General features: G+C 39.2%; 3 protein-coding genes across 10 annotated transcripts in view; 2 read left to right on the top strand and 1 right to left on the bottom strand.

Moving 5' to 3' along the window:
• The first annotated feature begins 817 nt into the window (after window positions 1-817).
• Window positions 818-4,845, top strand: sap18 (Sin3A-associated protein). The gene is made up of 4 exons (XM_038295914.1): window positions 818-977; window positions 4,180-4,289; window positions 4,370-4,492; window positions 4,576-4,845. The coding sequence occupies exons 1-4, from the start codon at window positions 906-908 to the stop codon at window positions 4,730-4,732; spliced, it is 462 nt and encodes a 153-aa protein (XP_038151842.1). The 5' UTR covers window positions 818-905; the 3' UTR covers window positions 4,733-4,845.
• A 2,268-nt stretch (window positions 4,846-7,113) lies between these two features.
• Window positions 7,114-10,053, top strand: rtraf (RNA transcription, translation and transport factor). Its single transcript, XM_038295913.1, has 8 exons — window positions 7,114-7,315; window positions 7,660-7,784; window positions 7,861-7,960; window positions 8,781-8,864; window positions 8,937-9,025; window positions 9,252-9,320; window positions 9,399-9,447; window positions 9,541-10,053. The coding sequence occupies exons 1-8, from the start codon at window positions 7,255-7,257 to the stop codon at window positions 9,693-9,695; spliced, it is 732 nt and encodes a 243-aa protein (XP_038151841.1). The 5' UTR covers window positions 7,114-7,254; the 3' UTR covers window positions 9,696-10,053.
• A 45-nt stretch (window positions 10,054-10,098) lies between these two features.
• nid2a (nidogen 2a (osteonidogen)) overlaps window positions 10,099-13,752 on the bottom strand; it is a 68,495-nt gene continuing 64,841 nt past the window's right edge. For all 8 annotated transcript variants that reach the window (XM_038295910.1, XM_038295906.1, XM_038295909.1 and 5 more), the window contains one exon: window positions 10,099-11,389. In XM_038295910.1, the coding sequence (XP_038151838.1) occupies window positions 11,379-11,389 (11 nt within the window). In that variant the 3' untranslated portion in view covers window positions 10,099-11,378. The remainder of the gene's footprint in view (window positions 11,390-13,752) is intronic.

Below are 13,752 nucleotides of genomic sequence, written 5' to 3' on the forward strand. Positions count from 1 at the left end.
GTTCCCTCTTCCTGACTCAGTTATTCACCTCCAATCACTGCAATCACACCACATCTCTGGAAAAAATGTCTCTGCTAGCTTTGCTCATCTGAAGACTGGATTTAATTCTTAGAAACAAAACATTGAACTCAAGCTCAGTTCCATTGGGCTAAAAGCATAAAAGCAGAAGCATTTTTTATATCTTGACATGTGGGTATTTCACAAACCATTATTAATATAATAATGATTTAAATCCTGTTAGCTATCACTTCCAAACAGCTTGCTACAGATGGAAAATTGAACTTTTAGGGAACTTCAAGGAGAGTATAGACCTACTAAAGCTAAACTTCTGTCTCATTTTAGCCTCTTACATATTTTCCATTTCCTATCAACTCTTAAATCCTTATCTGCCCTGCAGTAAAACCTTTTCCCTCAGCATTACGTTGCCACTCCCATGTTTTGCAGATGTTTCACAATGTGCAATTGTAATTTCCCTGCATGTGTAATGTGGCTTTCACATAGTTACTGTATTTTTTTGACACTTTCCAAAAACAATGACTTTGAGAATATAACAGGAAGTTTTCAAAGTTTATGAAATTCTTTTATAGTTAACTGCTAAAATGTCATTCTTCTTGATTTTTCTATGGAGTTATTCTTTATAAATCTTTTGATAATGAATCTCAGCAAACCTTCACAGCATATGTTGTTTTTTTATTTAATTTACTTCTAACATAGATGAGAAATGAGATGCCTTCTGTAGGTTTTTAACTGCCTGGGTTTTTTGTCTATAAAATTGTAACCAGTAGGGGGCAGTGATGAGTCGTCATCTCCCTCAGTCCGTAGAAGAAGAACCTCATTCACCGCTTTGCTCTGGAAAGAACACGGACCCAGACCTCGTTGTGTGACCACAAAAACCATTAATACCAATGGCGCTGGAATCACGGATTACACAAGAAGAAATAAAGAAGGAGCCAGAGAAACCCATCGACCGGGAAAAGGTAAACATCTGGGTTTAACTCCGTAATTCCCTGTAGCTTGTTTACCTTCTCCAATCGGAGCTAACCCGGTTAGCATATGCTGCTACTAGCATCTGCTACTATGAGAGCAAACAGTTATTTGTTACATCAAGTATTTGCAACATATCAGATATTTTAATTAAAATATTCGCAGGACTAATACTGCATAACTCAGCGGCTTTGGGAAACGATAAAAGAATAATAACGACGTGCGTCTGTGGCGTTTTAGCTTTGCTAGCTAAGCGCTATTCGGCATGTTCTGTAGAAACACGTTAAGATTGGTTTTATGCACACACAAAAAAATGTCGACTTGTTGTCACATATCGCGATAACGAAGTATTGTTGCGGGTTTCTCTCGCGATTGTAGATTTGTAACGTTTTTTATTATAACGGTAATTAAGAGGGGTTTAGTATGCTTGATGATGAAGTTAGCTTCTGAATGAGCTCTGCTGTAAATCGACATTAGCTTTAATCGAAAGAATACGTACCTTTTTTTTTTTACGGTGGCCGTGAAGGGTCACCTTAATTCAAAAGTAATTTTGTATTAAGGTGAAAACACTAGAGTACCACAATATACTGATGTTTATAGACAGATGCCTGCCTTTAGTGCGTTATTTATGAAGGCCTCAAACACATTTAATGTATAAAAATGAGGAATAACAGCCGATAGTAATGAAACATCAATATATCCTGCATCTCTATCATGGAAACAACTTCATTTCCATCCACGCCTGGCTTCCCTTTAAGCTGCATCAGTGATTATCCTCCTCCACAAGCAGCAAAATCAAATTTTAGAAATTTGTCCCATATGTCATTGACAGCCAGACTCCATATATTGAGCCTTATATTTCAAAAATCATTAATGCACTGGTTTTTATTATTTGTGCTTTAATTTTTGCTGGTTTCTTACATTTTAATTTGAAGTCTGGGTCCCGTAAGTCTGTCTGTCTCTGGGTTGGCTGGCAGACATATTTCTGAGTCTTGTTCAACTACAAAATATGTTGAATTTTGTTATAGCTTGTAAACTTGGGGATATATTTTATTGCATGTTGCATATCCCACCTTTAAATCTGCAGCTCTCCCTAATTGAGTCTCTGCTCTGCTTAAAAACACATTTATGATCCTGTCTACCAGTAGAAATTAATTTTGAAGATCTTTAGAATCTCTGTTCAATCAGAAAACAACAGATATGTGTTCATTTTAATCTGGAACTCTCAGTAATGGTCCTCTTAGAAGCCCAGCTTTTTTAACTTCTAGAAATGTACAATCTGCTGCCATTTTTAGCTAAAAAAGCTCCGTATGTGTAACAAACGGATTTTTCTGTGGCATCTCTAATTTTTTTAACCAGCCAGTCTCCTAAAAGTTACTGAAACATATATGGAAGTAGCTGCCGGTTAAAATTCACTGGGTGCTGCTGTGTCTCTCCTCCTCCCCGTAGCGACTCTCTACGTAGTGAATATCGACCCCAAATAATATAACGCCCCAAAGCGACAGATCCCATGATATTTCCCCGAGAGGTGGGACTCGGGAGAGCGAGGAAAAAACACGAACTGAAATCGATCTGAACGCAGTTAGCTGCACCAAATCCCAGTTACTGTTCTCCAAAGTAAATCAGTGGAAAGGGGGAAAAAAGTGGAAATTATTGGTGGCCCTGTGGTGTTGAGGTTTACGTTGTGACCTGTGTATTAAGGTGACCCTTTGAGGCCACCGTACCTTTGTCCTTATTTCAACATCTAAACATGATGGTTTAGACCTTTGCTGTGTTGCTCTGCATAGGTCACATAATCTTTCTTACATTGTGAAGTGTGAAGCCTTAAGGATAATTATGTAAACATGATGCAATGTTTTCTACCTCTTTTAGGGGCATTTTTAACATTTAAAAGGCCAAAAAAGATTATATTTCCCAATCTCATTCTTTTTTTTAATATAGATTCTGCTTCATATGAAAGGCCACTGTATCTTTCTTGGTAAAGGCCATAGTTAACTAGTTTAACCATTGTAAACAAAGTAATGAACGTATTCTATACAGAGCCTTTTGTAAGACCTCTAGACGTGGTAAGTGTTGATGTCGGTTCTAATTCAGTCTCAGTTCAATTCCTCAAATTTCCCTATGTCTAGCTCCATCCAAATTGAATTACACCACATCATGATGCTGCCACCTCCATGTATTATCATGGGCATGGTGTGCGCCTTGCTGTTGGACTATTTCGGGGGTGTTAATTGACAGCTCTGTAAATAGGTGTGAAAGTCAAGCCTCCAGCGGGTCTTATTCTAGGTTTGTTCCGTGTTTAATTACATACATTTTCTGATCAACTCATGTTCTGTTCTCTGCCCCTGCTGTAGCTTCCCAGCAGCTGGATGCTTCATCCCCTGTGGTGATAGTGTGCCTGTTTGTACATTTTTTATTATGTCCCTTTTAATGGTTTTATATGTTCTATTTAATTATAGTCAATCTATACTTAATCTGTATTAACTGACTGATTAATTTTATTTTTAAAGATGGGCTCGATGCAAATGGCAAATAAATTGCTATCAATCAGCTTTTCTGAAAGTTATCGGTAAATTATGACGGCAGTTATCTGTTAACATGTGTCTCTAGCATAACTTAAAAAATGCACATGTTTGTTTTTTGTTTCTTTTAACTCAAACATGTAAGAACAATTGTGAGTAGTTGGAAGCCATGTCCACCTACCTGGCTAAAATAGGTGTGTTGTAGTAACATGATTTTGCCACTAGAGGACAGTCATGGTCGATGGATTTTCACATGCTCTGAAACGGGGTATTCAACTAGATACTTCACGATTTAACGGCAGGGCTATCTTCTGTCTCATCTGCATATTTTATCTTAGAGAGCAAAAAAATGGTTGGTCTAAGGTGATTGCAATAGGTCATGAAGAGCTGCAGCTGGGCTGTCAAAGCTGTCCCTAATTTGATCTAAACTACAATAAATGTATGTTACATAAAATGTTGAGTGGTCCGGGTGAAAGCTTGTCAGAGTCCGGCCCGGGTGTCCACCAGACCACCAAAATAACCCAAATACCGATTGCACGAGTGTTCTCTATTATAAGGCTTGATTTACTGACTTGTATTTTTAAACTGATTTATTTGCATAGCCTTTTTCTTCTTCTTTATCCACAGAGTTGATGTTAAAAGTACTCATACTGGGCTGTCTTGTTTTCTGCAGACTTGTCCACTCCTCCTGCGGGTGTTCACTACCAACAGCGGGCGACACCACAGAGGAGATGAATTTGCTCGGGGCAACGTGCCCTCTAGTGAACTCCAAATATACACCTGGTAGGGATATAAACAATTTTTTGTGTGGTTAAGGCGTCACCGAAGTAGAAGTGTACCTGATGACCTCAAACGTGTTGCAGGATGGATGCTACGTTGAAGGAGTTAACTAGTCTAGTAAAGGAAGTGTATCCAGAAGCCAGGAAAAAGGGAACCCACTTCAGTTTTGCTATAGTCTACCCTGATCCCAGAGTAAAGATGTACAAGTAAGTCCATTTTTCTACAGCTGTGAGCAGATAAGTGGTTAATGTGATAATTATTAAAATAACTGGAAACTGATCTCTTAAAGGTTGAAAGAAATCGGCAGTACTTTGTCCGGAAGGAAGGGCCCAGATGATGTCCTGACTCTGCAATCTCAGCGTTTCCAGATCGGAGACTACCTGGACATAGCCATCACACCACCAAACAGAGCGCCACCCCTTGGCCCCCGCATGAGGCCCTTCTGAATGCAAATCTGTGTTCTGATAAAGTGATGGATCCGTATTTCATGTTTTCTTTTTATCTTGATTTGTTTTCCTTCATTTTATGAAACCTTATGTTTAATAAAACTGTTTTTTTTCCAAAGAAAGTCTCTATTTACTGACTTTTGTTTGTTTTTTTGTAAAATAGCCTCTGAGATAAAAAACTAGATTTATGTTGATAAAAATACCTTATTCATTATTTCACTACTAGACATGTTTGATAAATAAGTTTTTACATTTTCACATATTTAAAAGTCTACCCTGAACTTTAAGTTATAACAACGGCTTTAGATATCTGATACATCTTCAATGGAGTATTGGGGTTGTTCCCATTAAACAAATAGTGAAAATTATTATTATATTTTTATTTTTTTAACCTTTTTGTAGGTAACTTTATTTATGATCTGGGATTAAAAAAAAACAAAAAACACTGAATCCCTTTTCCAAGATTAAAATTATTAAAGATTAACGCTGTTAATCACACTTTCAGCTAGCAAAAGTAATTCTGAAAGTTAATCAGAATTGTTAAGATATTGTATTGGTCGAACTTCAAAACACATAAAACAAAAAGTCCTCACAAATATATTAGAAATTAGGGAAATTAAACGTTAAAAAAATAAAAACTTACGGAAGTCAAAGTTTTGAGAGACTGTTAATTAAAAGATTTTAAGTCAATCATATTTTAAACAAAATTCGGGAGAAATTACAGGTGCTGGTCATAAAATTAGAATATCATGAAAAAGTAGATTGATTTCAGTAATTCCATTTAAAAAGTGAAACTTGTATATTATATTCATACATTACATACAAACTCATATATTTCAGATGTTTATTTTGTTTAATTTTGATGATTACAAATGACAACAAATGAAAATCTCAAATTCATCATATCAGAAAATTAGAATATTGTGAAAAGGTTCAAAATTGATGGCCCCTGGTGCCACACTCTAATCAGCTAATTAACTCAAACCACCTGCAAAAGCCTTTAAATGGTCTTTCAGTCTAGTTCTATAGGCTACACAATCATGGGGAAGACTGCTGACTTGACAGTTGTCCAAACGATGACCATCGACACCTTGCACAAGGAGGGCAAGACACAAAAGGTCATCGCTAAAGAGGCTGGCTGTTCACAGAGCTCAGTGTCCAAGCACATTAATAGAGAGGCGAAGGGAAGGAAAAGATGTGGTCGAAAAAAGTGTACAAGCAAGAGAGATAACCGCACCCTGGAGAGGATTGTGAAACAAAACCCCTTCAAAAATGTGGGGGAGATTCACAAAGAGTGGACTGCAGCTGGAGTGAGTGCTTCAAGAACCACCACACACAGACGTATGAAAGACATGGGTTTCTGCTGTCGCATTCCTTGTGTCAAGCCACTCTTGAACCACAGACAGCGTCAGAAGCGTCTAAAGAGAAACAGGACTGGACTGCTGGTGAGTGGTCCAAAGTCATGTTCTCTGATGAAAGTAAATTTTGCATTTCCTTTGGAAATCAAGGTCCCAGAGTCTGGAGGAAAAGAAGAGAGGCACTTCATCCACGTTGCTTGAAGTCCAGTGTAAAGTTTCCACAGTCAGTGATGGTTTGGGGTGCCATGTCATCTGCTGGTGTTGGTCCATTGTGTTTTCTGAGGTCCAGGGTCAACGCAGCCACATACCAGGAAGTTTTAGAGCACTTCATGCTTCCTGCAGCTGACCAACTTTTTGGAGATGCAGATTTCATTTTCCAACAGGACTTGGCACCTGCACACAGTGCCAAAGCTACCAGTACCTGGTTGAAGGACCATGGTATCCCTGTTCTTAATTGGCCAGCAAACTCTCCTGACCTTAACCCCATAGAAAATCTATGGGGTATTGTGAAGAAGAAGATGCAATACACCAGACCCAACAATTCAGAAGAGCTAAAAGCCACTATTAGAGCAACCTGGGCTATCATAACACCTGAGCAGTGCCACAGACTGATCGACTCCATGCCACGCTGCATTGCTGCAGTAATACAGGCCAAAGGAGGCCCAACTAAATACTGAGTGCTGTACATGCTCATACTTTTCATGTTCATACTTTTCAGTTGGCCAACATTTCTATAAATCCTTTGTTTTTATTGGTCTTCAGTAATATTCTAATTTTCTGATATGATGAATTTGAGATTTTCATTTGTTGTCATTTGTAATCATCAAAATTAAACAAAATAAACATCTGAAATATATGAGTTTGTATGTAATGTATGAATATAATATACAAGTTTCACTTTTTAAATGGAATTACTGAAATCAATCTACTTTTTCATGATATTCTAATTTTATGACCAGCACCTGTATATTTTTAACCTCAGGAAAACATAAGAACCCGCATTTGTTTGCATTAATTGGCAGTGAAGCTTTTACTTTGAAAGGGTAACTTGAAACCAGCTGGGCCCGAAGTGCGCATGCGCATTGTCAAACACGGTGCTAGCAGTAGTGTTTCAAGCGTCTGATAGGAAAAGCGGAGGTTTTAGCACCAAGTTTTTATAGTGAAATGTTTCGCAGAAAACTTACTGCCCTTGACTATCACGACCCCAACGGATTTGACTGCTCAGGTGAGGAAAAATAGAATAAACTAACCGGTTTCGTTCAGCTTTCCTCGTAGCTAGCTAACTGGTAGACGTATTCTCAGCACGTTCACTATAATATATAGGAGACCGTGAAGTGCCAGACTAAAAATAGCAATATATTGGGGGTATTTTAAGCTTTTATTTCAGTTAACTGGAACTTAAAGTATATTTACCGATAGAATCTGTATATTAGGCCAGTAAATTTGGCTGTTTTTATTAAAATAAATAAAGTAAATCTAAATTCACCAGCCAGATGTGTTTAGGTTAATTTCTTGCTGAATAATAATAACCTGCTCAGATCGAGCTAACTGCTTGTCATACCTGCTCAGATGAAACCCAGTTCAGGAACTGTTTGGTGTGGCTGGAGGACCAGAAGATCCGACATTATAAGATTGAGGACAGAGGTAACCTAAGGAACATCCCCAGCTCAGATTGGCCCAAAGCCTACGAGAAGGTGAGGAAGCTGCTGTTTGATGGACTTTCTGGACACCATGATCTGTGTTTGAGCTTTCTGCTTTGTGTTTTTGTAGTACCTGAAGGATCTGAACTGTCCCTTTGGAGTTCAAGAGAAGAAAGAAGCTCTGGACTGGCTGCTGGGCCTGGCTGTACGCTATGAATATGGAGACAATGGTAAGTCCTTCAGCTGGTAATGCATACTGATTTGTATGGAGGAGAACTAGGGCCACTGGGAGAAAAAAAAAAAAGTGAACTGATTTTTACATTTTCAGTTTAATATGGGGAAAAAGTCAGAATTCTGACATTTTTCTCAGATTAAACTGAAATAGAATTTTAAAATCAGTTAACTTTTATAATTTTTTCAGTGGCCCTAATCCTCTTCCGTAGATTTGGATTATTTTCCCTTTGATTTTCTTTTCAGCAAAGACTTTCTTTTGGGATATTTTGTTATCAATAACCATTTTTTTTAAAGCTCAACATATATTCTGTTAAGACCAACACAGAGGAGATTTCTGTTAAAATGTTTTAAGGGTGCAAATCTCAGGGAACCTCACCCACTGCATGATCAGCTTTCCTTTACTGAACGTAAACCCAAATCCCTCCCCAAATGTGTCAACAGCTAAAATAATAATACAATAAAAGGAAAAAAAATCACAATCCTTTGTATTTTGTGCATAATTTTATTTCAAACAGATGTGAACAAATAATTTTTAAACCTCTACAGATATTTCTGTTGTCTCTGTTCTGTGTTGCATTGTCTGTTCTGGGCAATTAATTATGAACAGTACTTACTTTACTTTTATTGGACTTAATTGGGGTGACCACCTTCCCCATAAAAAGTCCTTTTTGAATTGAAAATGTTAAGTTTTGAATGCTCAATAAATGGTTTTCTAAATTTAGTGCACTTTAGTGTTAATACAAATAATGTCCACTAGGTGGAGTGGTAGTATAGTGAATGGTAGGTTAAATTAGAGCTTTATTTTCTTTTGTGCAGTTGATAAATATAAGAACTGCCCGCCTCTGGCCACGTCCGGTAACAGCGATAAGGTCGCCGGGGATCCTCTAGTGAACCTTGACAGTAAGTAAAGCATTCCTCCTGTAGATTTTTCTTCCATTGCTCCATTTTAATCCATTTTCTTTACTCCTTCAGGTAATTCTCCAGATTTTAAAGCGGGAGTTACAGCCTTGGCCAATATCCTTAAGATACAACGGCATGACGATTACCTGGTCATGCTCAAGGTGGGTGTGTGTTATGTTATCTGCATAACCTCTGGAGTACTTCCTTAATAGTGGGTGCGTTCCAACCATATACTTTAATATGCTTCATTAGGATGAAATGAGCTGGAGTTGAAGCAGAATGTTTGGTGTTCCTGTGTATTAAACTGCTTTACTCTAAAACACCTTCATGAAATCCATCAGAACTGCAGGGCTCTCTAATCGGTGTCAATCTTCCTGCCGTTTGCAGGCCATTCGGATTCTAATCCAGGAGAGACTTTCACCAGAGGCCATAGCTAAAGCCAGCCAGAACAAAGAGGTGAGAAGAAGACACATTAAATTAAATCCCAGAGTCATATTTGAATTCTGCTTAAAAATGTCCCGCATCTCTCTGCAGGGTGTTCCGGTTACTTTAGACAAACACATTCTCGGTTTCGACACTGGCGGTGAGGGAGGATAAATGACATGGTTTTGTTTTAAACATGCATGCTGAAGAGGTCGCCCAGCTTGGTAACAAAGTTCCTCCTCTCTCCTCGCAGACGCCACCCTGAACGAAGCAGCTCAGATCTTACGCCTGCTGCACATTGAGGAGCTGCGGGAGCTCCAGACTAAGATCAACGAGGCCATCGTTGCCGTTCAGGCCATCATAGCCGACCCCAAGACGGACCACCGGCTGGGCAAGGTCGGCAGATGAGAGAGGGCGATGGAAGAGAGTCGCTGGAGGGAGCTGAGGACCGAGCAGCAGGAGTTTTCAAGTTAATTCTCAGAGAAAAGGGCCTTATTCTTCCTTCTAGTTTTTTTTCCTTTTTTTTACAGCTGTTGCATGATGTGGGCCAGTTTGGTTGAACTTGAAGCAATGGCCCAAGCCTCAGATGCAAATACAAACCTTCTTTTTGAAGGTAGGAGAGGCCTGTAGAAAAACTACATGTAGTTGTGTTAAAAAAAAATTAATTTCCTCAAAGACTGAGGAACTTTTGAAGGCTGTTCTGAGCTATTTAATTTTTATTTTGTTCCTGTCGATGAAATAAAGGTTAATTTTGAAATGAATCATACCACAGATCACACTTTGACTGGAAGGCAATCATAGAAAAAAAAACCCCGGTATCAAATCACATTTTATTGATATAAATATCACATCTCGTTAACAAGAAAAGGTTTAAAATGTGAAAATATTCAGCAAATTAACAGGACTGTAGCTGCTGCAATCCGACCGGTTTCATCCCAGAAAAAACAGATTTGCTTTTGGCAGTGAGTTTGAAAAAAAATAATATTATTTGCACCATTTTATGTTACAACTTCTTGGACAGAGAGAGAAAAAAATCTATTTCTTATAGCTAACGCAAGGAAATATGTCCTGATGAAACCAACGCTTCTTGCAGTTTAACACCTACTGGCTCTAAATCCATATTAATACTGCTGAGTTCAATTTAAGATTAATAAGATCACACAAATGTCTGTGAAATGAAAACTGAGTGAAACTCGCTCCCACTGGACAGTATAAAAGCATCAGCTTCAGCTTATTTCCTGTCTTTAAGCTAAAGGTGGACTTATTGACCTAAAGAGTTGATGCATATGACTTATTTTAAATGATTCCTCAGGCCATGTACAGTGCTTGAATGCTACGAGTGGGCCTCCCATCTTTAAATACCCCCGTTGGCCAGGTCATGTGACCTGGAAGAACGTATCATGGAGTCATGGCTTTTGCTCTATTTTTTTGACTACCGGTCATGGCTGAGGCAATGAAAAAGTTTAAACCTTCTGAGGAGGATAAAAAGAGAAAACATGAAGGGATGTGCCTGCGGAAAAAGGAATCGATTTTGGAAATGAGTTTGTTCGTTGGCGCAGGCTGGATGTAAAACCGATTCTCTTTCATCAGCTTTATTATTAGACTGGTAAGTTAACACTTTGCTCCTAGTATACAGTCATAGATCTTTGTTGTTATTTTCAATGTTTAGTAGAAGCAAAATACAGGCAGTTACAGGTCCAGCGCCCCCAGTGGCCAAAAGTTAAACAGTGTGTCTTTAAATCGGTGGCCTTTCCAAATAACGGCAAGAGATGGTCGTTTTAAGGCGGCGCTTTATCTGAATCCTACTTTTAAAAATCCTGGATTGTCCCTTTAAGTGGTAGGAAAACCACACACATGGTGGAGCTTCTAAATTGTTTTACAGCTGTGATAAAAAACAAATTAACAATTAAAAAAAAGTAGAAAAAAATGAGGTATAAAACAAATTTACAAAACATTTACTTTGGGTTATATTTTGTGGGTGAGGATGGGGGGGGGGGGGGTCTGCCTCCTGATCTGCTCCCATGTTAAGGCAGTCTGTGATGGGCTCCCATGACTAAAGCACCAAATGACTGTGCGGCTCCTGATCCGTTGTTAGTGGCTACCTGAAAAAACAAACAAAGAACACCTTTTTTTATTTCTGTGACAGTCAGAGGAGGAGATTTGCCTTCCTGTGTGAATCCAGCTGTTTTTAATGACAGAACAAACACATAAAGCCCTGAGAGTTTTCTCTGTGTTCACGTCTTCAACTGTGACGACTTTTAAAGCCTCTTCCATCCGCCTCCCAAACCCCTAACAAGTGTGCCTCAGAGCTGTCATCGGCCGTCTTTGAAGGGAGGCCCCGACTACAGAGACGAGCACCCCCGATCATTGCGTCGAGATTCTCTGGCCGGGACATCTGCCAGGGCGCCGCTTTGAGGATTATCCTGTACTTAAAGGGGCCACGTAGCACTTTGAAGGTGTTTTAAAAACACAGCTTTGAAAGGAGCCGGGGACATCAGAGACCCAAAGTACAGGCAGAGGGGTCGTCAGCCGCTGTGTAATCATCAGTCTGTGGCTCGTGCACGGTGAGTCAGGAGGGTGGCCTCACATGCTTGATGGGTGTTGTCATCTTTACAAATGGTGCCCACCATCGCACTTTTCCCACAAGACCTTAATGGATGGTTATCACAGCTGGGAAAGGATGCGATGACATTCCAGACAAACTGCTGAAACCAAGGTAACGTTCAGTTTTCAGGATGGCAAACTTCTCATAAAACCCAGCAGAAATGGTAATCGGCAATGTTCCAAAATGCTAATATAATTTAAGAAGTTTTTCAAAGTTTATTCAGCTACACCAGAACATTCTAATGTGTCTTACTGGGATATATTACATGATAAACGTACAAAAAAAGACTACCGTATTGTCAGGGGTATAAGCTGCTACTTTTCCTCCACGCTTTGAACCATGCAGCTTATTAGAAGGTGTGGATTTTCTCTAGATTTTTCCTAATTGCCAGAGGAGGAATTCAAAGTATGAAATGATAGAATAAGGGGCTAGTTTTTATTTAGCACATGAACATGCTAGTTGCAGGTACAACGGAGAACAAATCTCCCGAATTCACAGATTTTGACATTTATTTGCCACCTTAACGCTCCTGAAACAATGAAACAACTGGGCTCAACTCCTGAGCTGAAATAAAGAACTCTAGAAACAGAAGTTCTAGTCACAACCCGATCCGTCCCGAAAGCGCGATCCGTTCTGCGCATGCGCGAATAGATATACATCCGGGTGTCCATAAATAATGTAATTATGGTACTAAAACTATTTATTTCTGTCCTTAACTCACTAAAGAATGCTAATGCACATCTGTAAAAAAAATGTTTTATGACTTTTGTGAGACAATGTTTATGCTTTTTAAATTTTCTTCGTTAAACTGCTTCTCTGACATCATCAGAAATGCAGTCTGGCAAAATATGATTAAACCAAGTTTATCTGCATTTTAGTTGTATCTTTCTTTAGATTATGCACTATATAGCACAAGGTTAAAATGAAACGAAAACAAAACTCAAAAAGACTAGATTTATGTTGAAATCCAAAGCTGAAAAAGTTGGCGACCGGAAGTAGCGTAGTATCGCATTTCCAGTGGAGGTCGGGAAGAGACGACTGATAGTTGTGCTAAAGCAGGGAAACCTCTAAAACCTGCAGGACAGCTGGCCTTGAGGACCGAGATTGGGGACGCCTGGTGTAGTGTACCAGGGGTAACGAGGGGCAATCAGCCTCTCCCAAACACCTCCTGATCAGGAATTGTGTGGTCAGGAGAAAATCAAATGTTTGATTTTCTATCGACCATCGTGAGCAAATCGCTCAGTGGGCAAACAGGGACTCTTCTTCTTCTTTTCAGATGTAAACAGAGAAGCATGGCGGGGATGCAATGAATGAAATGGAGTTCTTTCTGTAGAATTGAGACTGTCGTAGCCACGTTTGCCCAGCCATATCTTTGTCCAAATACGTCGCCGCCTTTTCTTTTTAGGGCTTTCAGCACAAAATTGCTCAATTGCAAGGCAGCGCGTTTCACTCTAGTGAGCTTCATATTCCTCTTCTACTGGTTTGGCTTCCGGATATATGAGTCATCTCACTCCGAGGATGAGTCTGATGTGGTTTTTAGACATGCAGTGTGAGCGGGTAGATTTGATAAGGGGCGCACATGCATCATGAGCTGTAGCTGCGTGCAACGACTGAAAAATATTGTACCGTGTATGCCCGGCTTTAGATAGACACAAGATAATAATGGATAGTAAAAGCCTGCTGATACTATATTTAGATCAAAGCATATTTAGGTTAGAATGGCCTACTCAAAGTCCAGAACGACATCTAATTAGGAATCCCTGGAAAGAGTTGGTTACTGCTACTTAAAGACGCTTCTTATCCCAAAGGAAGGAACTATGATTGCAGTCAAAGGTGGTTCCACACACTGTTGACTCTTGA

The sequence above is a fragment of the Cyprinodon tularosa genome, unplaced genomic scaffold (assembly GCF_016077235.1).
Source record: "Cyprinodon tularosa strain WSP-4 unplaced genomic scaffold, ASM1607723v1 ctg362, whole genome shotgun sequence".
NCBI classification, from domain to species: Eukaryota; Metazoa; Chordata; class Actinopteri; order Cyprinodontiformes; family Cyprinodontidae; genus Cyprinodon; species Cyprinodon tularosa.